Genomic DNA, 26,951 nt, shown 5'->3' on the forward strand with positions numbered 1-26,951 from the left:
GGGGGTGTTGAAACAAATGACAGATTTCAATATATAGGAGATAAAACCAATGGGTATGACGGTGATTGGAATTTGCGAGGTAAGGGAGGACAAGATGACTGTAATAATCCCTGAGTAGGTCTGCCACCTTTAGCACCTGCCAGTCATCTAACATGGAAAATAACCTCCTGCACATGGCCAGGCACTGGGTATCATTACAGAGTTGAATGTGATGCTCATATCGGATGCCTGATCACTATTATGTAACTTCTGGGTAAGGGAGCAAGACAGAACTGTAGCGTAGAAAAGTATCATAATTGAATGTTTTTCTAGGTGACATGGCTTTCTAAAAGCATTTTTTAAGTTAATTGTGCTGGAGTTTTAGAGTGATGTTTTTAGAGGGTATAAGTATTTGTTAAGCCTCCACTTGGGGCTTTCTGCAAACAGGTGGAACCTCTCCCTGAAGACATAACCACATAGTCACCAACCTGAGCCCATCCTCTGGGAGGATCTAGAGTGACTTGAGATCTCCCAGTGAGTTTTACTGAGAATGTGTCCTTTGTGCACGTCACAGTAAAATATAACTTCTCTAAGACTTATATGAGCATGCTTATTTTTACTAAGCCTTTCACATTGTGTTCTTCAGGGTCTCTATCATATGAGGAATGAATCCTAGACAGTAAGTGTGGCAGTGCCACTTACTGGGATAGCAAGCGCTGATAGCAAGCACTGTGCTTAAACTGGGGAAATGTTAAGTTTGGATGTCTGAGATGAAACACAATAATGAGGTATCGATAACAATACAAGTCTGGAGTTCTAAGGAATTGTCTGGAATGGTGATGCCAAGAATGACTTACACTACCTCCGGGGAGGGTCAAGCTTGATCAAGGAGCATCACATGTTAGAATTATTGTCTTACAGAACCATTTATCCAAGGAGAGCTTAACTAAAACCTCCTGACACTGAGCTTCTATGATTCATCAATAGATTGTCATAGAACCACTTGGGCATCTGATTAAAGTTGTCTGAGCATAGAATCAATGGGTTTAAAGAAACTAGTCTATCTCCGCTAGGTTGTAGAATGTATTAGAAACAGGAGTATCAGATATAATCCAAAGACAGGCCTGATGGGTTTCAAATTCGGTCTCAGAAGATTGTGTTTCTAGGAATTTATCCATTTTTTCCAGGTTGTCCAATTTGTTGGCATATAATTGCAGTGTTTTCTTATAATCCTTTGTATTTCTGTGGTGGTGTCACTTTTTCATTTCTGGTCTTGTTTATTTAGGCCTTCTCTCTTTTTTTTTTTTTTTTTCCTGATCAGTTGTATCTTTTTAAAGAACCAGCTCTTGGTTTCATTGATCTTTTCTATTGTTTTTTAGACTCTATTTCCTCTCTGACTTTTATGATTTCCTTTCTCCCACTCACTTTGGGCTTGCTTTGTTCTTTTTCTAGCTTCTTTAGGTATAACATTAGATTGAGATTTTTCTTATTTCTTCAGGGAGGCCCGTATTGCTATAAATTTTCCTCTTAGAAGAACTGTTTTGGCTGAGTCCCATAAAGTTAGGGTCATTGTGATTTCATTTGTCTCAAGATGTCTTTTGATTTCTTCCCTGATCTCATTGTTAATCTATTTAGTAGCATGATATTTAGCCTCCACGTATTTGGGTGTTTTTGAGTTTTCTTCTTATAATTGATTTCTAGTTTCATACCTTTTTGATCGGAGAAGATACTTGATATGATTTCAATCTTCTTAAATTCCTCAGCTTATTTTGTGGCCTAGCATGTAGTTTATCCTGGAAAATGTTCCAAGTGTACTTGAAAAGAATGTATGTTCTGCTTTGGGATGAAATGTCCTAAAAATGTCAATTAAGTCCATCTGGCCTAATGTGTCATTTAAGGCCACTGTTCCCTTGTTGATTTTCTTTCTAGATGATCTAATAATGTCAATGTGGTATTCAAGTCCCCTACTCTTACTGTTTCTCTCTGCCCTTATGCTCATCACTATTTGCTTTATATATTTAGGTCCCTTATCATTATGAAATGCCCTTTGTCTCTTGTTACAACCTCTGTTTTAATGTCTATTTCGTCTGATATAAGTATTGCTACCCCAGTTTGTTTGTTTTTTTTTTTTTCATTTACATGAAATACCTTTTTCCATCCCTTTACTTTCAGTCTGTGTGTGTCTTTCAGTCTGAAGTGGGTCTCTTAAAGACATCCTATGTACGGGTCTTGTTTTTTAATCCATTCAGCCACCCTCACGTCTTGTGATTGGAGCATTTAAAATAGTTATTGATAGATGCATATTCTCTTGCATGTTGATGACTTTCATTGCATGTAGTGCTGGGTTTGGATTCCTTTCTCTAGTTCTTGTATATCTCTTATAGATTTCTGTTTTGTGATTACCACGTGCCTCATCTACACCAAGCTGTGTTTATAGCAGTCTATTTTAAATTGATGGTCACATGTGCCTACTTAGCTGAAGCTGTGATCCAAGTCTGACTGCTGCTTATGCTAGGCTTGGGGCCACTTAGCAAGAGGTACAGGGCACGCCGAGGCAGGTTGCTTCTTGTTGGGGGTTTGTGGCTCTTTGAGAGATTTTTAGGAAATTCTGCAATGCGAGCTGAAGCAGGCCACTTGTGTAGAGGAATCTCTGGGAACCCATTGTGGGGCTGGGACCCTCTCACTGCTTAAGGGGTGCCTCCATAGCTGAGATATCTTGATTCTTAACAGCCACTGTACGGGCGTGGGACCTGCTGGGTCTCCGCTCAGCCAGTCCTCAAGGGTGGTTCCATTATTAGAAATTGGGTCTTCGTCTGGAAGGCAGTTATCCCTTTCTCTGTAGATAAGTGCTCCCTGCTTTTGTTTGGTCCTAGTCAGAGTGGTAAACAGAAACTGGCTAGTCTCAAAATCAACTCCAAACATCTCAGTGCAGTTAGGCCTCACACAGCCTACTGTGGAGGTCGTTGGAGCAGAATCTCTGAGGAAGGACATAGGCAGGCCTGCCCAACTGACTAACATGTCTGTAACACCATGCGATTTTCTTCCAATCTTAGGAGAGAAAAGAAGAGCTGTCTGCTTTACAATCAACTCAATTTTCTTGATGGTTATTAATCCATACATCCATATTTCTCCTTGGTTAATTATTAATTTTATGCTTTCTATTTTCTGGCATCTAAGGAACTCTAGGACTGGCTCTTTGAGGCTTTTTCAGAATTCAGTCATCTCCCAAGAAGTTTATACTTCTCAACCATATTTACGTCACCGATCTTATTTTGTATCTAAGTATTGTCTTCATGTAATCCATCTTGAAGATGGCTACGCTTAACAATTTTAGATATATTGGCATCTTTAATTCTTTTTCAGAGACCTTGCTTCCTATCACAATAGCCCCACCCACTGTCCATCTTTCCTGAGCATGCCACAAGCACCTCAGCATTTCTAAAACCAGCCCGTCAGCACCACTTCCATCTGTGCCTGCTGGCAAGCTTAGTAAATGGCAACAGCAAGACATTTCCCGAATCTGGATGTCACTTCCCTTTCCATTAGCCCCCTAACCTGCCTGACTGCATTCTGTCTTGCCTGCCCTGCAGAGTTTTCTCTTTCCTGAAGCCAGATGGTCTCTCTAAACAGTCCTACCAGGTCACTGTTTCACATCCTTCAGAGGACAGAGTCCACAGCACCTTTTTAGGCCAACAAGGTCCTGATGGCCTGTCCTCACCTCCACCCTCTTTATGTATAACAAACACCTTAGCTCACCCTGCTAAGTCTCCTTCCCATCACCGGTTACTTTCTTCCTGGGAGACTTTCCTAAGCTCCCCCTCTAAGTGAATTAACCTACCACCCCAGAGCCTCTGCCTTATTGTCCTTCTCTTATAATAAGTGCTTTCTGCTATGTTTCAGTTGTCAGTTTACAGGTTTGTCTGCTCTGGCAGAGGCAGTACAGTGAATACTCATTTCAGAACCAGACTGCTTGGGTTCAAATTCCACTTTCGCTGTGACCTAGCTATGTGAATGTGGGCAATTACTCTAACCTTCCTCTGTGCCTCAATTTCCTCATATGCAAAACAGGGACAGTAATTAAATCTTACACAGTACCTTATTAGATTCTCGGTACTAACCACTATGGCTAGTACCCAGCCAAGCCTGACTAGCTGAAGAGACAGTGTTCAGTAGTTGATCCATCCAGGTAAAGGCAGATGTGACAATACAGATAAACCAATATATCATCTTCTGGTCAATTCTTTAAGACATAAAGAACTCAAGAAACTCAAGTTCTTAGAGTGATTCAAAATGTTAGTAAATTTTCAGCAGAAGTTGACAAAAGGATGTCAGAATATTGGTCTTTCTAGGTAGACACTAGAAACCGAATTCTTAAGCACACTGGAAAGAATACAAACTGTGATGTTAAATTTAGATTTGAATCCTAACTCAGCTGCTTACCTGTGTGTTCCTTAATGTAAATCCATTTTTTCTCTGTTTCTTCATATATAAAATGACAATAATACAATATAAGTCATGAACTAAAGATTATATGTATAAATTACCTACCACAGTGGCAAACAGGGAAGGTAAGCAATGCATTTCCCTTGACAAATCACCTTCCATTATTTACAGAAGTTTCTTGTTGATGTAAAATCTAAAAGGTAGGTTGAGGAGATAAGAATAGGAAAAAGTTTGTATCTTATGAATATTAAATTGCTTGACTCCATCTATGATAAAATAGTTAACGTCTCTGAACTATCAAAACATGCCAGGCACTAAGTGTCTTATATTCAATATCGCATGTAATCTTCCCAAAGTCCCATGAGGCCAGTACTAGCAGTATGGTCATCTAGCGGTGAGTAAACCAAAGCCCACGAAGTTTTTAGAAGATAAACAAGGAAGACTACTTCATGGCAGAACTCAGAGCCTCTTCTGAAACCCATGGGGATATGATAGCATAGAATGTGGAAGGACGTGGTCTCAACACCAAGGTCAAGTTTTCCTGTGATAGCTGTTAGCCAATAGATTGCCCTCCAGTTGTCTAAGAGCATTATTTTTTAACTATATCCTGCACAATGGCTATTTGACTTTTTCCCCAGTTACTCCAGGATTCAACCACATTAATAAACCTGCTCCCAAGTCAGCTGGCTCGCAGAAACATCCCTTTTGCACCATAACTGTTGGAAATTGCCTGATGATTAATGCTGTCTAACCTAGAAAACTATATTGCAATGAGGTTCAGGATTTATCGATAAATGTGATGATAATCTTCTATCTTTGTTTATATCGATAATTAATGTAGCTCAGGAGGGAGTCCTTGAAACCCTGTATAAGCAAGCTTTATTCCCACTGGAATAGATTACAGCCATATGTCACCATTCAAAAGGTAATTGGTACATTCATTAGAAAGTAATTGAAAAAAAGATTTATTTTAATGCCTTATAATAAACAAACATTATTGTTAGCAGCGATATCTCCATCGTGTAAAGAATTTGCTTTACATCAAAATATACTATATACTATATTTCATTCTTGGATTTTTCTGAGACTTTTTACTTACCTTGTTATGACTGAGTAAAGAATAGCATATTATCATACTATGATTGTTCCTTTGTAAACAAGATCTTGCCCTCACGGCCACATGCCTTTACTGTTCCCATGATTTTCCTTGCAACAGGACCTAGGTTAATCTATATCCTGCAAATGAAAATCTCCCACGTATGTGAACAGAAATGTTTCTAACAGTGGGTTGGAGTAAAGGCCTTTGAGACTGAGCTGCAAGGTCTGTCTCTGTCTTCCTATTCTGACTTTTTAAGGAGACATCCTGAGTTCTAGGGTGAGCTTTTATTTAAATGGCATTATAAAAGCATTTTTTCCTCTATTTGTTATGTGATAAAAGTAACACATGAACAGAGAAATGAGCAGTAGTCTCAACACCAGACATAGGCATGACTAAAAAGGACCACCCACCCTCACCCCACTGAAGGATCTGAAGTAAAAACAGATCAACAGTTATTTTCAGAGTTTTGCAACTTTGTGATCTGCTTTAGCGAGTAAAACCATTCTACTTAGCTCTTCAACAAACCGAGATGAAGAGCAAAAAATCCCTAAAGGCCATCTGCGGATTGAAATGAAATCATGCTTTTAACAGGTAACCAACAATCAAAACGAGAGCAGAAGAGAATTTTTTTTTCTAACATCTCGAACTAGCCATGTTTAAGAGCCTTCCTCCTCCTACTTGAATTAGGATAGAGTAGTCTAAACCTGTACTAAGCACTCACTATATAAACATAGCTGTATAAGGTGACTGTTGGAATCTTCATTTTTATAGATAAGTTAAGCATCTAAGCTCACACAGCTACTAAGTGGAATGTCAGACCCCAGATTCAGTGTTTACTTACTCTGCTTCATTGCACAGCTGCTTCTCGAACTAGGATACTCGAACTGGGATACATAAAACTGTAGAACTTGACACGTCTTCCTCAAGAATGTTTTGCTTAAATGTAGAAATCAAATAATTTAGCCAATGATAAATTAAAACATGATTTTTCCATTAAATAGGGATATTTTATGCCATTGAACACAAAATTGTATAAGCTGAATACAGTAAACTCTGGCTGTTTAGTGGGTCCTGTGCCCATAGGAACATAGTCTGTGATAGATGATAACTCAATGAAAGGTTTTAAGAAGGCTACTTTGAAGCCAGACAGTCCTGGTCAAACAGCATCCCACCTCTGTGAGTCAAGTGACTGGGTGGCCTTGGGCAAATCACTGCACCTTAGTGAACCTCACCTGTTCAATAGGGATTCTACCTGGTACTGTGGTGGATGCCCTGGGCCATGTGAACGTCCAAAGCATGTACAGGCTCAGCCCCTCGTGATCATTATTATTATTAAGCATTCACAAATCAGGGACCTCTGTCCACGGTGCTTTCCAATGCTACTCTGGGCTTCCTATAGTTAGCCTTTTAACTAAGAGAGGATCCTGGAATGGGTTGTCAATAACCAAATTAATTATTTCATGGCTGGACCAAAAATGGAAATTTTAAATGATATATTCACATCCGAAATGTCCTTCAACACAAATAAGGTACTTCCTAAGTTTTACTTGATTGTCATTTACTTTTCCCCTAGAGTCCTAAAACTTAGTTCTGTTATTCTAACATTTGCTCATTCTCAGTAAATAGAAGCAGTTTCAGGATAGCTCTTAAAAATGTGGGCTCTGGTGATAGAGCTGTGGTTGAAACAGCTACTCCCTCCTCGCTGTGTGACCTTTGGCATAACTTCCCCAGCCTCACTTTCCCTGTGTGTAAAACAGGGGTGAATAACAATATTAACAGTATAATGACTTCATTCTAGAATCGTTTTACTAGTACAGAGCCTAATACGTGGTGAGTATAATTTTTTATTAAATGGCTTTTACAAAATTAAACGAATAAAGTATAATTATTCGCATGTGAGATATTAATTTCTGCTTTTCAGCCTTCTTAGAGCTATGTAGCTCACTGGTTTTGGTCCCCACAGACAAGGATTCTTATACAACATATACACAAACAGATGCAGAGTATTCTTTAAGATGTCTACTGAGTATTAGCATTGAAGCTAAAGCGAGATCGTTGTGATCTCTTGCATTATGATCATATGGCAGTCAACACACTCACTTGCTGTTATTCTGCCAAAATCTGTAACAAAGTGGACTTTAGGGCTGGTAGAGGAACTATTTCAACTGCTACTCCAGCCCTCTCATTGCATAAAGGAGAGTGGGTCGCCATGACAACTTAGTGGCAAACCTGGTACTAAGAATCCACTCCTAGTCCAGTGCTCCCTCTACAATAACACAATGTCCCATGGGGCTGAATTGACTTCCAATCCAGATTGAAGCTAGTGATTTCATGTAAAGGAAAAATCTAAATAATGTTTGTGAATTTAATTTTTATTCTTTGTTAAAATAATTGACAGCCTATACATTTCATCATCCACAAAGAGGCACACATAGAGTCAGGTTAGTTGCATGGATCATTAAACATTCAGAGAGCGTCAGATCTTATTGAGAAGACTTGAGAGTTATTACTCTCATTAATGAGAGCTGGGAGTGTGGAAATGTACATAATTTCTTTGATATTTAAATCAATTATTTAGTTCCTTTCTCATTTGAGAAGACTCTCCCAGCGTAAAGAATGTAATGGTTCGGAGATGGTAGGGTCCAGGAAGGACCAGAGAAGCTTCTCCAGAAACTGCAGTTATCACGTCTGTAGTTTCTTAAGCAGTCACCTTGGAAACCTCAGTTCTGAGAAACATGATTTGCTACAAGATTTAAGCTTCTAATCATTGTTCGGCAGCCCATGTTAGACTACGAAGGCACTATATTTATGATCAGTTTTTACTTCTGGCAAAAGTAATTGACAAATTCTACAGAGAATCTGTCAAGATTTTCCCCTCTCAAAGTCATCGACATTTTAGTAAATTTCATAACAGTCAAAAACTGTGTGAAGAAAAAATGGACTTCTTTGGCCTCTAGCCTTTGATTTTTTTGTATTAGAATTACTGTTGGCAGTCAAGCTTTTAGTCAAGTCTGTAACGTGGCCACTAGGTAAACCAGGCTGCCTCTTGTGGATGATGAAATGTTAAGGAAGCCAGAGGGGAATAGATGTGACAGAATTTTTATCTGAATGAATATGGTAATAAAAGCTGTCACTTACCAGCACATCCTGTGTACTCGACCGAGGCTTCACCTGCATTTCCAGTCCTGTAAGGGAGATACTGTTATCCCTAGTGAAGATGAGAAACAGCTGAGCCTCAAAAAGGGTGAGCCATTTTTCCCAAGGCAAACATCCAGCAGATGGAAGTGCTTGGACTCAGAATCCTGACTCTGAGGCTTTAAACCGCCATTCCATATTCCCTCCCAAGAAATTTAGATTACAAATTTTAGGAGGGGGAAACTACGGCTCTAGCAGCACAAACATAGAATGAGACAGTTACTAGCAAAATAGGGCACAAACTAAGGGATTTATTTATTTTGGTCTAAACTCGTATGAGAGAATGCTAACATGGCTGCCAATTCTAATGTAATTAGATTACAATAATAAATTATCCAGACTCATACCAATAAGGTGAGAGGAGGAGAGGAAAGGGGATTTTTCAGTCCTGGACCTTACTCAGAACATGACAGGAGCACTATCTTCAATGCTGTGTAGCAGAATCTAAGAAGGACATTGCTCCAACACATTTACTGAATACCAGACAACATTCTCGATGCTGGGCATAAATCTAGTGGAGTGACTTCTCTTACAGAGTTTATTCTAGAAGAAGAAAGATTAAAACAAGTAAACAAATCATTACAAATTGTGGTCAATGGCATGAAGGAGTGTCACTGGGTGAGAGAAGGGATGGTCAGGGGAAGGCCTCTCTAAAGTGGTGACATTTAAATGAGACTTGAAGCATGACAAGAGAACAGACATAGTAAGAAGAAGGTTAGCGGATGGGCCAGGTAGACCTACCATTTGTTACAGGCAGGGTGACCAGGAGGGGCTCTCACGTCCACTCACTGAAGGATTTGCTGAAGGAAACCTCAGGATAACCAAATTGCTTGTTAAAAGCAAATGCTCGTCTTTAAAATTTGGGTCACAAACCTATGGGAACTCCAGATGACATAGCAGGTTACAGGATGAGGTTTCCACTCAATATGTGTACTACTTTTCAATACTCAGAACCATGCAATATTATAAAACATATTAGCTAGGATTCAGGAGGCCTGGGTTTGCCCTACGACTCTCTAGGCATGTGGTCTAGACCATGACATTTAACCTCCCAGGCTCCACTGCCTCTTCTCACGAGTAGGGCTGGCAGTAAATACCAGATGGGTGTGAAAAGTACCCACCGTGCAGGGCATAGAATATAAATTTACTGATATGTGCACCTCAAATCTGTCCCTGGACTTGACACTAGGCTTCCGTTTGAGGCCTCTGAGATTCCTATGAATCAGACTTTATGAATGCCTAATTCAGAAATACAGTATGAGTCCCAAAGGTCAGAGGGAGCATTATGAATTTTTTGAGCTGAAAACTAAATGGACCACAGTATTTAACACAATGGTAGCCAGCACCATGTTCTGAAAGTTGTCTAGCATCAAAATCTCACCATTACTTTAGGTGGCCCATTTACGCTGAAACAAAGCAGTTTTTCCAGAATGGTTGTTGCTGCATTAGCGGTTATCCAACAGCACGACCAAATTATGGTACTTTTCTTGAAATGGGAATTCAACTTTGAGCTCTTGAAGATTCAATGAGAGCTAATGAACTTTCAGATCAATGAAGAAATTATTTGAGAAATATGTACCCTCCAAGTAAAGAGTCCTACCGGTACACTAAAATTTTATAAACACAGGATCATCAGATCAGCAACTTAAAAATGCAAGTGACCCAGGTATGCAATGGACCCACAGAGTAGGCACTGCAGGTCTTCATTTTGTCAAGTACATAACTTAGCTCCTGAGGTTATAACCTGGGCTATTTTTCTCCCAGAAGCAATATCATAACCATTCTATTCCCATCAGCCAGATGGTAGGGATCCATGTTAAAGATGGTATATCTGTGACACATACAGAGATCTGCTAAGTCAAAGTCAGTGATTTGTAATCATCGCCAAATGAATTGTTTAAAATTCATATGCCCTGGAATTCTGATTTAATTTGTATGAGATGTGGCCCAAGTTTTGAAAGCTCCCATGTGATTCTGATTGAATTGAAATATCCCAACCATGGGCTTCAGCCAATCCAAGAACTCCCTTCGATCGACCCAAGCACCACCAACCTTACAAACCCTCCCAGTGCTTTTTTCTAAATCATTTCCCTTTCAATTATAATTCATTTTTTTTTTCCTCAAGCACAGAACTCAGAGTAACCTAGGTGTTGGTGTTAGTGTGAATCTGCTCTTTCCTAGGAAAGACTGAGGTGCTAACCCTCTGCTGTTTCAGTTCCCCATGTATTGCTCAGTTTTTATGATGTTTTGAAGGTCGCTTCCCAAAGTAATGAAAGCCATTGTCTCTATTCTCTGAAGATGGGAGCAAAATATCATCTAAAAGCTTGTCCAGGCTTAGAAGTGATTAATGTAGATTCTGATGATGAAGGAAATGAAAACGAGAAATCTAGATAAGTAATCACTGTTTCAACAAAAAACAATTTCAACAAAAAATGAGCTTGAAACAGAGAGAACAAACTGATAATGCCAACAGCAAATAAATTATTCTCTGAGTTTTAAAAACAGACCTTGTGATAGCATTTTAAGTTTTGTGGGGGTTTTTTGTTTTTGATTCATGACACTTCTGAGTATAACTGAGGAGGAAAGGGACCCTGTTGTGATGCCATATTTCACAGGTACTTGACATGGAATTTAAGCAAAGAAGGAGAGGTTTGAAGTGAATGCAGAAATGTGCCAGGAAGTGATGGTTCCATAAACAGCTGCTCAGGGCTTCCTACACCTAAGAGACATGACCAAGTTCCTCCTTGTCATAGTCCTTCAGCCACACAGGAGCTGCAAAACCAGCTCAGAGAACAACAAACAGAGTCTGGGCTCTTTAGGACTCTGGTCAGGATTTTGCTTTGTTTCTGCCTATAGAATGAGAGCACCTCAGAGGAAACATTCACCCTGGTAGGATGCCACCTATATAGTCACTCGGCTGAGACCACCAGTTCCCAGAGCGCACCTTCCCAGTCTCACCAGGCCAAACGAGGGATTCCAATTATGTTTTCATTGAGGCTGCATATACATACTACAATTAACTCAGCAATATGGGAATATGCTGCCAACCACGATCGAACATACCTCCCTCTTTTCTGTCTCTAGCCCTGCATAGCCACATTTCCCCTTGACATTTCAAACACCTCCAATTCAACATATCTAAAACTCAACTCAGTTTTCTTTGCTTACACTCTTCCTATTTTAGTGGCTGACCCACAGACTCTACCATTATAAAACCCACAACACTGGAAATCATTTTTGATTCATTCCATCACCAAATCCAAGTCACGCTCTTCTCCTCGCAATCTTCTCGTCCTTTCTTATCCTCTCTCTACTCAGTAGCCAGATACATATATAATTTTATGCACACATATGTGTGTGTGTATATATACACATACATATATATACATGCAAACATACACATGTATGTTGGTTCTATGTATCTAGAGAACTCTGACTAATGTAGTATATATAGATTGAGATTTATCATAAGGAATTGGTTCACCTGATTATGAAGGCTGAGAAGTCCTAAGATCGGCAGTCAGCAAGCTGATGGTATAAGTCGAAGTCTGAGGGCAGAAGACCAATGTCCCTGCTCAGGTAGTCAGGGAAGGCAAAGGTCTGTTACTCAGCCTTTCATTCTATTTGGGCTTTGATTGACTAGATGAGGCCACCCATATTAGGGAGGATAATCTGCTTTACTGGGCCCACTAATTCCAATGTTAATCTCATTCAGAAACACCTTCATAGACACACACCAGAGTCATGTCTGACCAAATGTTTGGGCACCCTGTGGCTCGGTCAAGTTGACACATAAAATTAATCATCACAATCACAGTAATCGTTCAAACGCGGACATCGGATCATGTTGTCTGTTATCTTTTTATGCCCTTATACCCCCCACTCCATTTAAAATCCTTTATTGTCTCGCCATATTCTGCAAGGCCATGCCTAACCCCTCTCTTACCTCTTCTTATTAATATCACATTCTCTAGCAACCTTCTTTCCATTTTTTTTAAGCTACAAAACTATTTTTTCCCTAAAGGTGTCCATGCATGCTACTCCATATGTTTGGCCCACTCCTTCTCATTCTTCAGATGTCAACATAAGCCTTTCCAGACCCCAACTCTTCCTACAAGCCAGTCCTCAGTTATATAAATTCTTATAATCCTCTGTACTTCAACAAGGATTCCTCACCACCATAAACAAATAGTTGCTTAAAGTATCTCATCCTCAATGGCACCTAAACTCACTAAGGCAGAGATTAGGTCTATATTGTTTACAACTATCACCCCAGCATTTTGCGAATAAGAATTCAATAAATGTTATCCAAATAAATGAGCCACTTCCTAATGACTCTGCCAGTCTGGGACACAGGCCATTTCTCTGTCCCCTTAGGTCTAGTATAATAAATGTTTATTAAATAAACTAACAAGCTCTACACTGGGGGAAAAAAGGGTTGATTCAAAAGAGTGTTTTGTGATGATATGGCTTACCTTTCATAAAAGCAAATTTCAAAATGGCTTTGCTCTAAAGGACAGAATATCATTGCTTTTCTGAAAGAAAAGGCCTTCAAATGACAGTATCCAACCCATTTCTTCAATCATTAGAGATGAACCCTAGAATACTCTGCTTAGGTTTTCTACTCAGGATTTAAAGACAGATCTCTAAACACACAGCTTCATACATAAAATTTAAATAGCTACTGCATACGTGAGAAGGGTGAATTTCAAAGGAACCCTGGCTTGACTTAAAAGTAGATCCTATATAATTAGAAAAGCCCAAGTTTCTTCTCACCTTTGGTAGGTGCTTATTTTATTTCAACCAGTTTCTATATCGGAAGTTGAAATTGATTCCACTGAGTACAGTGTGTTTAAGCCAAAGCAGCCATTTAAAACAGGATGACATAATGGTATGGATTTGTATTGTTCCAACTAAGCCAAGCCAGTACCACATTTTCAGGAAATCCCTTCTCTGAGCTAGGGGGGCTGCATGAGGTTTGGAAGGTGGGGGCAAAACCACAGCCACATTTTTTTTTTTACACTGGAAGGTGGTGCAGGGTACCAGGCTCTGTTGGAGATCACCTGCCAGCTCACCTTGTTGGTGTGGGGCAGCCCCATTCTTTAGATCCTCCAGCTGTCAATGGATCCTCCTTCAGCTTCTCCAACTCCTGGGTCTTAGCATTCTTAGTTTCGTAAAGAAGGGCAGCGGGTTTTCGTCCACTCAATCAGAGACCTAGATGGGCTAAGAGACTGTCTCAGGTTCTGGTTCATCCTGCTGAGTTCCGGACTTATCCTCACTCCCTCAATCAGAGACCTAGAAGTGTTAAGAGACTGTCTCAGGTTCATCCTGCTGAGTTCCGGACTTATCCTCACTCTCCCCACTTCATATCCATTTACCCTGCCTGCCTGCCTATCCTGATGACTTCTGGTGCCAGCATCACACACAATGACAACAGCCTTATGTAGACTGTTTACCCAGCTCCCACACTGCATAAGGTTAAATTTTTATCATGTACCCATATACACCTCACTCAAAGAGGCTCTCTTTCTCTAATTGAACCCCGACAGATAAACTTCTAGAGAGTTTTCTAGCTAACTGGCCACTGTTAAGCCAGATCTGACTCTCAGAAAGTTGGCATATCTATGGTTTAAATAATAATAAATGATAATAAGTTGCCAACCTTTAAAGATGAGGTGATTTCATGATAAGATATGTGGACCTCTAGTACAGCAGCATGATAGTCTAAGTACCCTGACCAGTTGTTTTAGTTGAAAACAAAACTATTGGGTAAAAATATTTTTAAAACATTTTAAATGCATTGATGAACTAGAAATTATTTAGGATTAATCAGAGTCCAAAACTAAAACAGCATGTGAACCCAGAGAAGTAATCTGAAAATTGAGCCAAGCTGTAACTTTACAGATCTTGCTAAACTATATGAAATTCTGCTTCAGTTTTCAGCCTCATGGGTCCTGGGAACAAAGTAAATGTCAGGGTCCCCCTGAAGCAGGAAGTCTAATTAAGAGCTCCCACAGTGAAATTGGGACCCCAATGTACCAAATCCTCAGTGTAAGGATGAAATAGAATTCAATCAACCTAGTCTTCCCCATCTCTGACCCTTTTACCCAGAGGACTACAAAGGAAATGTCTCTAACCTCAGCACTGAATGGAAGAGAAAAACATTTCTCCAAAGGCTTGATAACTCCGAAATGACCCTCACCCTCATTTGTAGCTTGAATTCATATGACCTGGGTGGTCCTACTACCTCAAGCAGAGAAATTAGTTTACAGTTTAAGCCGAAAGTGGTACCAGTAACTGATGGAAACAAATGCAAATCCTCTAATCACCTTAAATGCCAGTCTCAAATAATTTTCACAGATAAAGACCCAAGAAATATGAATCCATACTCGAGTAGTACAAATCACTCTCAGAAACAAGACACCATGAGCTTAGAGAGAAGGAAGGGAAACAAGGCAGCCAGTTTAGACCCATGGACGCTTCAGACCATATAAATCAAGAATTCAATACCATATAAAATCAAGAATTAGCAGAGAAATGTATAAAATAAATGTTTACTAGGAGTAAAGAAACCAAAGAATGAATTGAAAGAGTAAAAACTAAAAAATATACAAAATAACAGATTAGAAAATGAGCTGAACAGAATTTCTGGAAACGAAAATATCTCAAAAAGTAAAACTCCAATGGATGTGATAAGACATAGATAACAAGAAAAATAAGTAAACATGAAAATATATCTGAAGAATCATCCAGACAGCAGGGAAGCAGAATAATAGGAATGCTAGAGTGAGAATGTCTAATCCAAGTTTCATTCAGAATGAGGAGAAAGAATGAAGCCAAAACGATTTTCAAAGACATATCAGCTGAGTATTGCTCAGAAATGATGAAAGACACAAAACTACAAATTTAGTGTCAAAAAAAAATTTTAAGTAAAGTAAGTAAAATGAAATCCACATCCAGGCATATCAGAATGACACTGCAAAACATCACAGATAAAAAGCAGGAGACAAAAGAGCCAAACAGAAGTTCTAAAATTGAAGTTAGACTGACAGCTGACTTCTTAACCACAACAGTGAGAACCAGAATATAGAGAAACATGTTCGATTCCTGAGAGACAATAACTATCAGCAAGCTTGTGCATCCAGCCCAAATCCTTCACACAAGGGCAAATTAAAGACATTTCAGAAAAACGAAACTGAGGATTTGCCCTGCAACCCTCACTAAAAGAAAATATCAAGGATTTTCTCGATGTTAAAAAAAAAGGGAGAAACTTAAAATAAGAGAAGAATAAGTGAAAAATACATGGATATGTAAATTAGCATTAATTATGAAAACAGTAATGTTGCTGGATTAAAGAACACAAACCAAAATACATAACAATACCATGTAAATCAGGAATAGTGGATTTGGACTGTTACACTTTTTTTAAAAAATTCCATTAAAGACTCAATATTGTTAACTCTTCCCAAAATTGATCTATAGGTTCAACTCAATTCCAATCAAAATCCCAGAGGCTTTTAAATAGATATGGGAAAGGAAAGAATTTAGAACAAATTCAATGTTTTCTTTCTGCAAAAGTTGAAAGATACGAGATCTATATATAGATGTGAGTCCATCTATCTACCTGACTACCTGTCTGTCTAAAAATGAATTTTACCCAGAAGGTATAGCAAATCAATAACAAAAACACAAACAACCAAACTGCAAAAATATCGGGCCTAAGATTTAAACCTCTCTTCCAAAAGAATATCTTTAAATACCCAGATGAAAATCCACTCAGTAGCATTAGTCATCGGAGAACGGAAAACCATAATAAAGTACCATTTTTTAGCCGCTAGAATAGCTTTAATTACACCGATATTGGTGGTAGGACTGTACCATTGTGCAACTATCTTGGAAAACGGTTTGGCAGTTTCTTATTGTATTAATCTGTGGCTATATCACATATTACCCTAAAATTTAGCAGCTTAAAACAACAGTTATTATCTCACAGTTTCTATAGGTCAGAAGTCTGGGTGCAATTTAGTGATGCCTCTGACTCAAGATCAGTTATAAAACTGCAGTTAAGCTGTTGGCCAGGGCTGTGATCTCTTCAAATGCTTGATTTGTGGAGGACCCATTTCTAAATGCACAAATCTTATTGACAAGATTCAGTTCCCTATAGACAGATTGAGGATCTTAGTTCTTTATGGGCTAATGGGCTCCCTCAGTTTTTAGATATCTACATAGGACAGCTCTTAACATAGCAGCTGGCTCCCCTCAGAGTAAGGCAATGGGAGCACAAACCCAAGATGGAAGCCATTGTCTTTTTATAACCTAATCTCCTAAGTGGCATCCCATCATGACTTTTACCATCTTCTACTCGTGTAGAGAAGCAAGTCACTACATCCACCCACATGGAAGAGAGAGAATTACATAAGGGCATGAATTCCAGGAGCCAAGGATCACTGGGGACCATCTTAAATGCTGCAGTACCACGCTTTTTAAAAACACACCTACTCTGTAACAGTAATTTTCTTCATGGCTACTTATTTAAGAGAAATGAAAAAGATTGTTGTCAAAAAGACTTCTGGAAGAATGTTCATAGTACTTTGTAAAAAATGGCCCCAAACTGAAAACAACCAAATATCTAACAGGAGATTAGATGAAGGGTACAAATTTCAGTTATAAAATAAAAGAGTCCTGGAGAGCTAATGTACAGCATGGTGACTATAGTTAATAATGATATATTGTATACTTGAAATTTGCTAAGAGAATAGATCTTAAGTGTTCTTACTGGGGAAGGAGAGGGGGTGGTAAATATGTGAGGTGATAGATTGGATAATTAGCTTAAATGGGGGAGTTATTTCACAATGTATACATATATCAAAACATCATGTTGTACACTTTAAATATATACAATGTGTATTTGTCAGTAAAATAAAAATATCTGCATTTCACTGTATGTAAAGTTTCCTTCAATAAAAAGGCATCTGAAAAAAAAATAAATAATCCAGTTACATGAGACAAACACCTAAAACACAACCATAAAGAATGGTTGATTTTTAAAAGTATGGGAAAATGTCTCCAGAGAAAATGCTGACAGAAACAGAGAACTAAGAGGCAAAATGGATTTTAAGGCAAAAAAACATTATAAGAAATAAAGACCACTATACTTAGATAAGGAAGATAGAATAACTCTAAGGTGATATTTATTTAAAACACACCTCTAATAACATATATCTTTTAGTAACTGATAGATCAAATATGTGTGTATTTGAACAGAAGAATTAAATATCTTAAGTTAATAGGCATCTATGGAACATAGTACCAATTGCAGAACACACATTCTTTTCAAACGAGCATATTTATAAAAATTGACACATACTGGGCCAAAAACCTAGTCTCGATTTGTAAAGAATTGATTTTATATAGAAACCATTATCATATAAGATTATCAGTTCAAAATCAGTGTTCGAAAATTTAAAACCAATGAAGAAAATATGTCCTAGAAAATCTTACATATTTAGAATTTAAGGAAAACCATTCTATAAAACTCATAGACCACAGGAGAACTCAAACTAAAATTACAAAGTATTTACATCTATATTATAAATACACCTTTGGGAGTCTGCCAGAGAAAAATGCATAACTTTAAATATGTATGTTAAAAATTAAGAAAGACAAAAATTAACTAAGAAGGCAACACATTGTAGAACTTCAAAACAACTGTACAATTTTTCTAATTTATATGGAACAAAAAGACAAGGAAAAATTGAAGAACTAGAAATATACATAAAACTTTTGACAAAGCCAAAAGTTAGCACTTTGAAAAGACTAATAATTGGTAGTAGTGCTCCAGAGGAATAAAAGAAATAAAAATATTTGGAATGTAAAAAAAAAAAAAGACATAACTACAAATGCAGGCAACATTTAACATGAAGATATTAAGAAGAGTTTCCCAACAAATTCAAACCTTTATATGAAATGGAAAGATATCAAGAGAAAAGGTAACCAAAACAAACCTGGAAGCACAAAACCTACATAATCCTAAAATTGTTTTTTAAAATGGAAATAAGATTTTTTTTCCATGAACAGATTTATCAATGAGTTTAAACATACAAAGGACGAATTCTAGAATACAGGAAAGAAAGAAAACCTGACAAAGATATTGTTAAGAAAGAGAAATTATAGGATAAACTCACTTATGAACACAGGTGCAAAATCCTTTAAAAATTAACAAATAGTTTCAGATATAAGGAAGAGATTATACACAATGACAATGTTGAGTTAATGCTTAAAAAAATCACAAGAGTGGATTGTTATTGGTAAATTAATATAATTCACCACATTAAGGAGAACTATATTATCTCAATATATGAAGAATAAAATAGCCCTTGATAAAGTTCACATTAATGATAGAATCTCTTAGCAAAATAAGAATAGAAGATAACTTTCCTATTTTAATAAAAATTTGGAAAAAATCTATAACAAAAAGTCACACTTAATAGTAAATTGTTGAACGTTTTCCCTGTAAAGTCAGGAAGCAATGAGATTGCTGTTTCTTTGCTTCTAGTCCACACAGTATTGGACAGTCTTACGCAATACAGTATAGAAAGAAAAATAATAAAAACCATGAGAAATAAAAGAATAAACTGTCATAAATTAAAATAGTGACTACAAAGAAAACCTAAAACAACCTGTGCACAAATTATGAAAAATAAGATAATTTGTCACAATGTGAAATAAAATATCAACATACAAAAAAAAAAAAGAGAGAACAGCAATACAATAGGAAAAAGAAATAGGAGTAAGAGAAATGCTTTTAACAAAAATACCATTTTCAATAACCACAAAAGATATGCTTAACGCAGAGAAAATTGTTAAACTCTACTGAAATGCATCAAAGAAAACCTAACTAGAGACAGATGCAGTGTTCATGGAATGGGAATAAATCCAATCAAAATTCCAAAAGGGCTTCCTTATAAAACTTAAGTTCATTATGAAAAGTATGTGGAAGACCAATAACTAGGACATTCTTGAAGAACAAGGTAGGAGGACTTGCCTTATGAAATATAAAGAATTTAAGCTAAAATAATTATTGTCACAGGGATATATGACTAGAATGATGAAATGGACACAGAATGCCCTAAAAGAGACCCGTGGGTATATGACAACATCACTTGTCATAGAGCTAAATATGGGCTTTTCAATACATGATGCCAAGCCTATTGGTCTGCATCTGTTCTGACCCCCACTTCTGACCTCACCATACACAGAAATTATCTGGTGAATTAGAGACTTAATGAAAAAGCAAAACATAAAATATTGAAAATATAGATGAGCTATACGACCTCAGTGTAAGGAAGGGTTACTCAAATGCGACACAGAAAGCACAAACCCTAGAGGAAAAGATTATAAATCTGTGGCTATTAAAATGTAGAACTTCGTTCATGTAAAGATGCTAAGCACAGAGTGAAAAAACAGACTCAAAAAAAACTGTCAGTCTACAGAACTGCTAAATATTTTTCAGAATATGTAAAGTACTACTATAAGCCACACACAAAATAACAATAACAAAATTAAAATAGACAGAAGACATTTCACTGAAGGAGAATCTCAAATGGCTTACAAAGCAAAAGATGCTTAACTCCATTACTAATCTGAGAAATGTAAATTTAAAAGACAATAGCATCCCATTTCACACTCATTTCATACGAAACAATATGAAATGCCAGCAAGAAAGTAGAATAACCAGAACTCTATACACTACTGGTGGGAAAGTATCTAATGAATCTGTAGATATGCATATACTAGAAGCTAGCAATGCCACTCTTCACATATGTGTCCTAAAAAGAATTTACAAATGTGCACCAGAATCCACGTACAAGAATGTGTACAGATGCACTCTTTGTGGAGACAAAAACATGGAACCAACTCAAATGTCCAACAGAAAGATGGACAAATAAGTCATGATGTAAGATAACACCGTGGAAATTCAATACATGGATGCATCTCAGGTACATAATGTTGAGGCAAAAAAAAAAGTCACTAAATACTAAGTGGAATCATCCTATGCATAAAGTTCAAAAACATGATAGTAAACAATATATTGTTTAAGGAAGCAAATGTAGTATTATAAAGAAAAGCAAGAAAACAGCAAATACAAAATTCATAATAGTAGTTATCCTTGAGAGAAGGAAATGGAAGGAATTAGGAAGAGGAACTCAAAGGCAAGAAAAAAATTTTTTAAAAGGATGATGAGTATACAAGGTCTACTGCATAGTCATTCTTTATACCATATTTATATTTTCAGAAATCTTGTGCACCAATTGTAAAAATTTAATGATTCAGAATAAAATTATTTTTAATCAGAAAAAAAGCTATTTTTAATCAGAAGCCCTGGCAGAAATCAGCTAGATTAGAATAGCAGCTGCCCCCATAGAGAGCATCTTCATCATTTGTCACGTCCCGTGCAGAGGCTGTTGTTTTCCTTACAGCTGTCTTAGGGGTAATTCATTTACATCACCTGTCTAGCCTTAGTGTATACTTGAGATTATGACTTTTGCTTTAGAACAGTTCTCAAGGTGTGGTCCCCAAACCAGCAGCTTCAGCAGCACCGGTAACACGTGACAAGTGCAAGTGTTTGGGCACCACCGTAGACCTGCTCTATATATCAAACACTGGGGCTGGAGCCCAACAGTCCGTTTCAACAAGCTCTCCAGGGGACCCTGATACATTTGAGAACCACTGTTCCCTAGGACACGGCCCGGCCCCTGGACTTCCCTCGCCCCGTCCTCCCTACCTCAAAAGGGCCACACTTCTTCCTCATGGAAGCCTGTTCATTTCCAAGAGCCAGCAAGATCCTCACTTCCCGCCGTCTGGAGGATGCCTCCAGCCAGTTTTCCTCGCTCGGTGCCATCTAAGCCACTGTGCTGTGACTGGGAATCTGTGGTGAGAAATTGACCACATCTCTTCAGCCGCGCTTCGTCTGCTCTCTGCAGCCCCACGGGGCTCCTCCAGGAGCTTTTGCCACAATGGAAAGATGAGCATATGAACAAACTTAAAAATTCCTAACAGCCAAAAACATTCAGATGGGCTCTGAAACAGAAAGCCAGTTACCTTTTTGTGTCTGCTTCCAGGAAATTGTCATTCCTGCCTTTCACAATAGAAGACAGTTTCCAAGTAGCTGCCTTGCTCAGCAGCCTGGTGCTTCCAAGGCTCACAGCAAGGAGAAAAGGCAGCACTTGTTTCAGAGTCCACTCTGGTCGTGGAGCCTCTCACCGGTCTCAGAGCCCACAGGTGAGCAAGAGGAAAGAGAATTCTGATGCCTGTCAGCAATGCCAATGCTCCATCTGATAAAGTTCTCCAAGCTCCACACATTTTTTTCTACATCAAGCTCTTTCTTCCCTCCAACTTTCTTTCCGTATGAGTCATTTGCTTTGAATGCTATGTATCAAATATGAACACATCCACTGTATCCCGAGTTTGATATCTCAACTGTTTAACTAAATTATGAGAACTGCTGTATAGTTGGATGCATGTGTCACTGAGCCATTTGTAGTTATATCACCTTATCCTCAGACTGGTTCTGGAAATACAAGGGCTAATTCCATGAAGAAAGAGGTGGCATTTAATTACAAAGAATGGCATGAAGATATGACAGACAGGAAAGCAGCCCAGTTCTTCTGGAAGTCATAAGGCAACTGGCTTTGATGTCCTCTAAACCAGAATTTGAATATGGACTCTGCCCTTTGACTAGATGTACAATCCTGAGCAAGTCACTTACATTTCCTTGTTTCTACAGTTAGGACCAAGGGAATGGCAAATTCATGGGGATTTTGTGAGGATTGAAAGAGACAGCACTTTGCACAGGGTCCATCACCTAGTCGGTGCTCAATAAAACATAGCTGATGTTTGTGGCAAGAAATAAGACTAACATTCTAAATGGCTGAATAAGCTCAAGGGTCCGGATCTTTTCTAAGGAACTTATGATGGTTTTGATAAGAGAAGTGGCGTATTCAAAACTTACTTTAGGAAGACATATTTGCGTGTGAAGTACACTGGAGAAAAGGGGAAATTAAAAACAAAACTTGTGAGGCAATTAAAACAGTCCAGGTTAGAGATGAATTGGTATGCTGAGTATCGAGAAGTTGTGGGCTGAGAGTGAGTTCACAGATCAAATAGGGGAGGGAGGAAAGAGGGGAAGAGAGAAGTTGGCATGAGCACACTCACCTGGGGAAGGTGGACGGCAGCAGTGCCATTAAGAAGTTGGAGTTGAGCAGGTGATCTTATCAGAAAGGAAACTGATGCCATAAGGGAAAGGTATCAATGTCAGTGAAAACAGAAGACATTAGAAAAAGTAGGATAAACTACGTAAGTCGGCCAGACCTTACAGGAGACAAATGAAGAAAATGGCACAAACCATCTTCATATTTCAAGAGTGAGAGGAGGCCAAGAGCACAGGAGGAGCTCAACCGAGTTGCGTCTGAGTCCCAGGCAAGGCTGCCCTGCACAGATGTCACTCCCTGTTGCTCTGGTGACAAGACGCCCTCTTCATACTGATATTATAGTGAGAAAAAAGACATGCAAATGAAGTAAATCATAACTCGAGCCAGAACCACACCTGGATCAACACCAACTTCGTGAAGGTCTTGTGAGGAGGAAAAGGTAGGACTAGGGAGACTTTTACTAAACACACAGGAGGGAGGTCAGAAAAGAAAGAATGAGTTAAACAGATGCTCAGGCCAGTCCTCTCATAAGTACTACAGACCTGTGGTTTCTCTGTTACTGGGGTTGAGTCACTGGATGGGAAATACAAAAATCAGTGGAGCTGGCTGCTGCCTGGAAGCAAACCTCAGGAACCCAGACCTGGGAAGTGTGAGAGAGCCCTCTCTTGGCACCTGTGGGATTTGGCTGGGGACCTCAGTGGTGGTGTCCCACTGGTCAGCTGGCTCTTCCTACCACTTCCCGAAGCCCAGGAGGGTTTGCCTGACCCGTAGGGAGTGGTAGAAGCAGAGCAGGGAGCCAGCAGTAGACAAGGTGATGGTCCATGTTAACACGTTCAAAGTGTCTGAAAGTTAGGAACACAGAAATAAAACAGGAAATGGGTCTGGAATCAGAGCAGTCTGAGAGCCATGCTGAGGTCCTTGCTTCCTAGTTGAGGCATTTTCTCTGTAACAGAGAGTGAGATCTTCATTCATTTCTGGAGAGTAAGATCTTCATTCATTTCTGTTGGGTAATAATGATAAAATCTGGTCTATTCAGGGTATGGGTAATATTTTTCACATTAAATGAATTAGGCAAAAATCTTTCTAAGGAGTGTTAGTCTCTGTTTAGCCACAATAATTAACATGGAGTGTGGCAGATTCTCTCTCTCTCAATTTATTTTTTAACTTACAATCATATGTACTCTTTTGGGGGAATAATTATGTGAGTGTTCACAGAGAGACATGTAACCCACTGCCATCAAGAACCAGAACAGTTCTACCACCGAAAAACATTTTTTGTGCTGTTCTTTTGCAGTCAAATCATTTCCCTTCTCTAACCCCCAGCAACCACTGATCTGTTCCAAATCTTCTTTTGACAACTGCCTGTTTGAGTAAGGCCCGAGATTTCGTCACGGTTTGCTGGTATGATGATAATAGTAACAGCACTGATTGTAATGGTCCGTACATATTATGCACTTACAATGTGCCAGGCACCATTTGAAGCACTTTATAGATGAGGAAACGGAGGCTTTGAAAAATTTGGAAAAAGAGGTTGGAAGAAAGACTTGCCCAAGGTCATATAATGGCAGCCTCGTGACTTGAGTCCAAGCACGTCTAACTCAGCCTCTGTGGAAGACACAGAAAATAGAACAAAGTGGAAGGAAGACCTACCTGTTTCAAGAAGCTCAGTTTAGATCTGGGATTGTCTTAGTCTAAAACGGAACAAAATCTATGTAAGAATTTGGTTAATTGTACCAATAAAGCAATAACTGACTGGGTATAAGATAAAATGAAGCCGGGATGCTCAAACTCCTTCCTTACAACCTGTGTGATATGCAATTAAGATAAAGCCCAGATGTGTTCTCCCTCATTGACTTGACCAGGTTTGTAAGGCAAAGCTAGAAAAATTCCCTGATCAAATACTGAAACATCTTGTGTATATTTCAGGTTGGAGTCCCCAACCCGGTCTCTGGTGATGGAGGCCCCAAAAGGAGTAGAAATAAACGCAGAAGCCGGCAACATGGAAGCCACCTGCAGAACAGAGCTGAGACTGGAGTCCAAAGACGGAGAGGTACGGGGTGAGAGGGACAGAAGTCCAGAAAGATGCAGTTCCAACAAGCCAACCTTTCCCAAAACTGGTTTGTTACTCCCTTTGCCACTGAGGTTGATCCTACACTGCGACAGCAAAGGCTGCCAGTCACAAGGTTTTAGTTTTATTTCTGGAACAAATATGTTGAATAAGATAAACCAAATCCACAACACATAAAAATTAGGACTCATTATTTGTAAGATGCTGAGATAATAGCATGTATTCCCAGCACAGAATTATACATATGGTTATAAAAAGGAACGCTGTTTCCAAATTCTGTCTCATGTCACCTTAAGATATGATTTAGGGAGCTGGTTTAATTAAGCTGTCTCTCGCACACATCTGGCTAAAGATGAACTTAATATACTTGTCATTTTTAAAGTATATGTTGTGTGTTTCTACTTTCATTGAGAACGAAGTCTAATTCAATAGCCATCGCAAGTCAGAACGAGCCAAAACCTCAACAGGGAAAGACTAGGCAATAAGAGGATGCAAATATTCATTCTTACCCCAGCACAACCCCACTTTCATGAACAGAATGGCTGCTTGTGTTTTTTGCAAGCAACGTAAGCCAAACCCCCAAAGAAAATATGATTCAACTGCAAACTTTTAAAAATGCCTTCATTGTGTTCATAAGCAAAGTTTTCTATTTACAGATTTTAAAAAGAGGAAAAAAATGTGTTTTTTAATTTTAACGCTAAACTGTATTTCACCTTTTGTATCTACTTAGAGGCAATCAATCGCCAGCTGCCTCTGTATACCAAGACTGGCTTTTGATTGGTTTATCATTTGGTATATTTGTTTTAAAAGAGCTAGTCAGATAGAACCATTCGGTTATCAAAACTGTCCTTCAAACAACCACAAATTCCAAACCACACACATTTAGAAACAGTGACTACATCACGTATAGAGTTGAAAGCTCTCAGAATCCAGACTCTGGAGGCATCAGTCATAGCGTTTCAGTCACTTAAATCCAGAAAGTGCTGCAGATTCTTGAAGACTTACCACACAAACAGGCATATTTAGGGTCCAAGAAGTCCCACAGTAAAGAAAATTAAGCTGGCATTTCCAAATTCATTTTACTCTAGGACTTTATTCACATTCTGCATAATAAATTTTTTGCAAAATGCTAATATATATATAGCATTGCCAGTGCAACATCGTCTTGCTAGAATATAAGCTTCTGGAAGGGTAGAGACTTTGTTTTATTCATCTCTGAATTCCCAGCGCCTACAATACTCAACACATAGTAGGTGCTCATTCGATTTAAGTTGAACATTCACCTGCTGCTTCTGAATGTCAGGAGAATAAATGACAGGCCCTAACGCTTTCCTTCCTATTTACCCTTCAGATTAAGTTAGATGCTGCGAAAATCAAACTACCTAGACTGCCTCACGGATCCTACACGCCCACCGGAACGAGGCAGAAGGTCTTCGAGATCTGCGTCTGCGCCAACGGGAGGCTATTTCTGTCCCAGGCAGGAACCGGTTCCACTTGTCAGATAAACACAAGTGTCTGCCTTTGAGAGACTATCCACAGTGGACACTGTTGGCAGCAGAAGGCCTTTTTTTGGCTTTAGACACTGTCTGCCAGCTATTTTTACTAGAACACAGAAAGCCTATCAAAGACCTTTTGTGTGTGCGCCTGTGTGTGCGCGCGTGCGTGCGTGCGTGTGTGTACGCGTGTGGTTGCGTGTATGGGTGGATATAAATATATATAAATATATATAAATAAATATATATATCCTCTGTATAAAATGAGGTTTCAGTACAAAAGGAACCATGGGTGACCCTGTGATATCCACTGTCATTTCCATCCCGACCCCACCAACTACCTAATAAAGTCAAAACATTAATTTGGGCCCAGTATTCCCCAGACCCTTCAGAATCACACAGTGTATTGGACACTTACCAAATACTCATCGACATGTTTGAGTAACAGCGCATATTCTCTCGTA

At 38.7% G+C, this 26,951-nt stretch overlaps 1 protein-coding gene and 1 long non-coding RNA gene across 4 annotated transcripts in view; one reads left to right on the forward strand and one right to left on the reverse strand.

The window, feature by feature from the left end:
• The window catches only part of SGCD (sarcoglycan delta), an 818,344-nt gene extending 791,597 nt beyond the window's left edge, over positions 1–26,747 (forward strand). For both annotated transcript variants that reach the window (XM_015585199.2, XM_006906453.2), the window contains 2 exons: positions 24,853–24,976; positions 26,346–26,747. In XM_015585199.2, the coding sequence (XP_015440685.1) occupies positions 24,853–24,976; positions 26,346–26,519 (298 nt within the window). In that variant the 3' untranslated portion in view covers positions 26,520–26,747. The remainder of the gene's footprint in view (positions 1–24,852; positions 24,977–26,345) is intronic.
• Positions 1–26,951, reverse strand: part of LOC107195284 — a 108,935-nt gene that overhangs the window by 15,388 nt on the left and 66,596 nt on the right. Inside the window, exons 1-5 of one of the 2 annotated variants that reach the window (XR_003044645.1) lie at positions 26,906–26,951; positions 13,792–13,930; positions 8,660–8,706; positions 6,363–6,457; positions 4,528–4,615 (exon numbers count right to left, since the gene is read on the reverse strand). This is a non-coding gene — a long non-coding RNA (uncharacterized LOC107195284). The remainder of the gene's footprint in view (positions 1–4,527; positions 4,616–6,362; positions 6,458–8,659; positions 8,707–13,791; positions 13,931–26,905) is intronic. The other variant, XR_001516384.2, reaches the window with a different exon arrangement.

The sequence above is a fragment of the Pteropus alecto genome, unplaced genomic scaffold (genome assembly GCF_000325575.1).
Source record: "Pteropus alecto unplaced genomic scaffold, ASM32557v1 scaffold40, whole genome shotgun sequence".
NCBI lineage: Eukaryota > Metazoa > Chordata > Mammalia > Chiroptera > Pteropodidae > Pteropus > Pteropus alecto.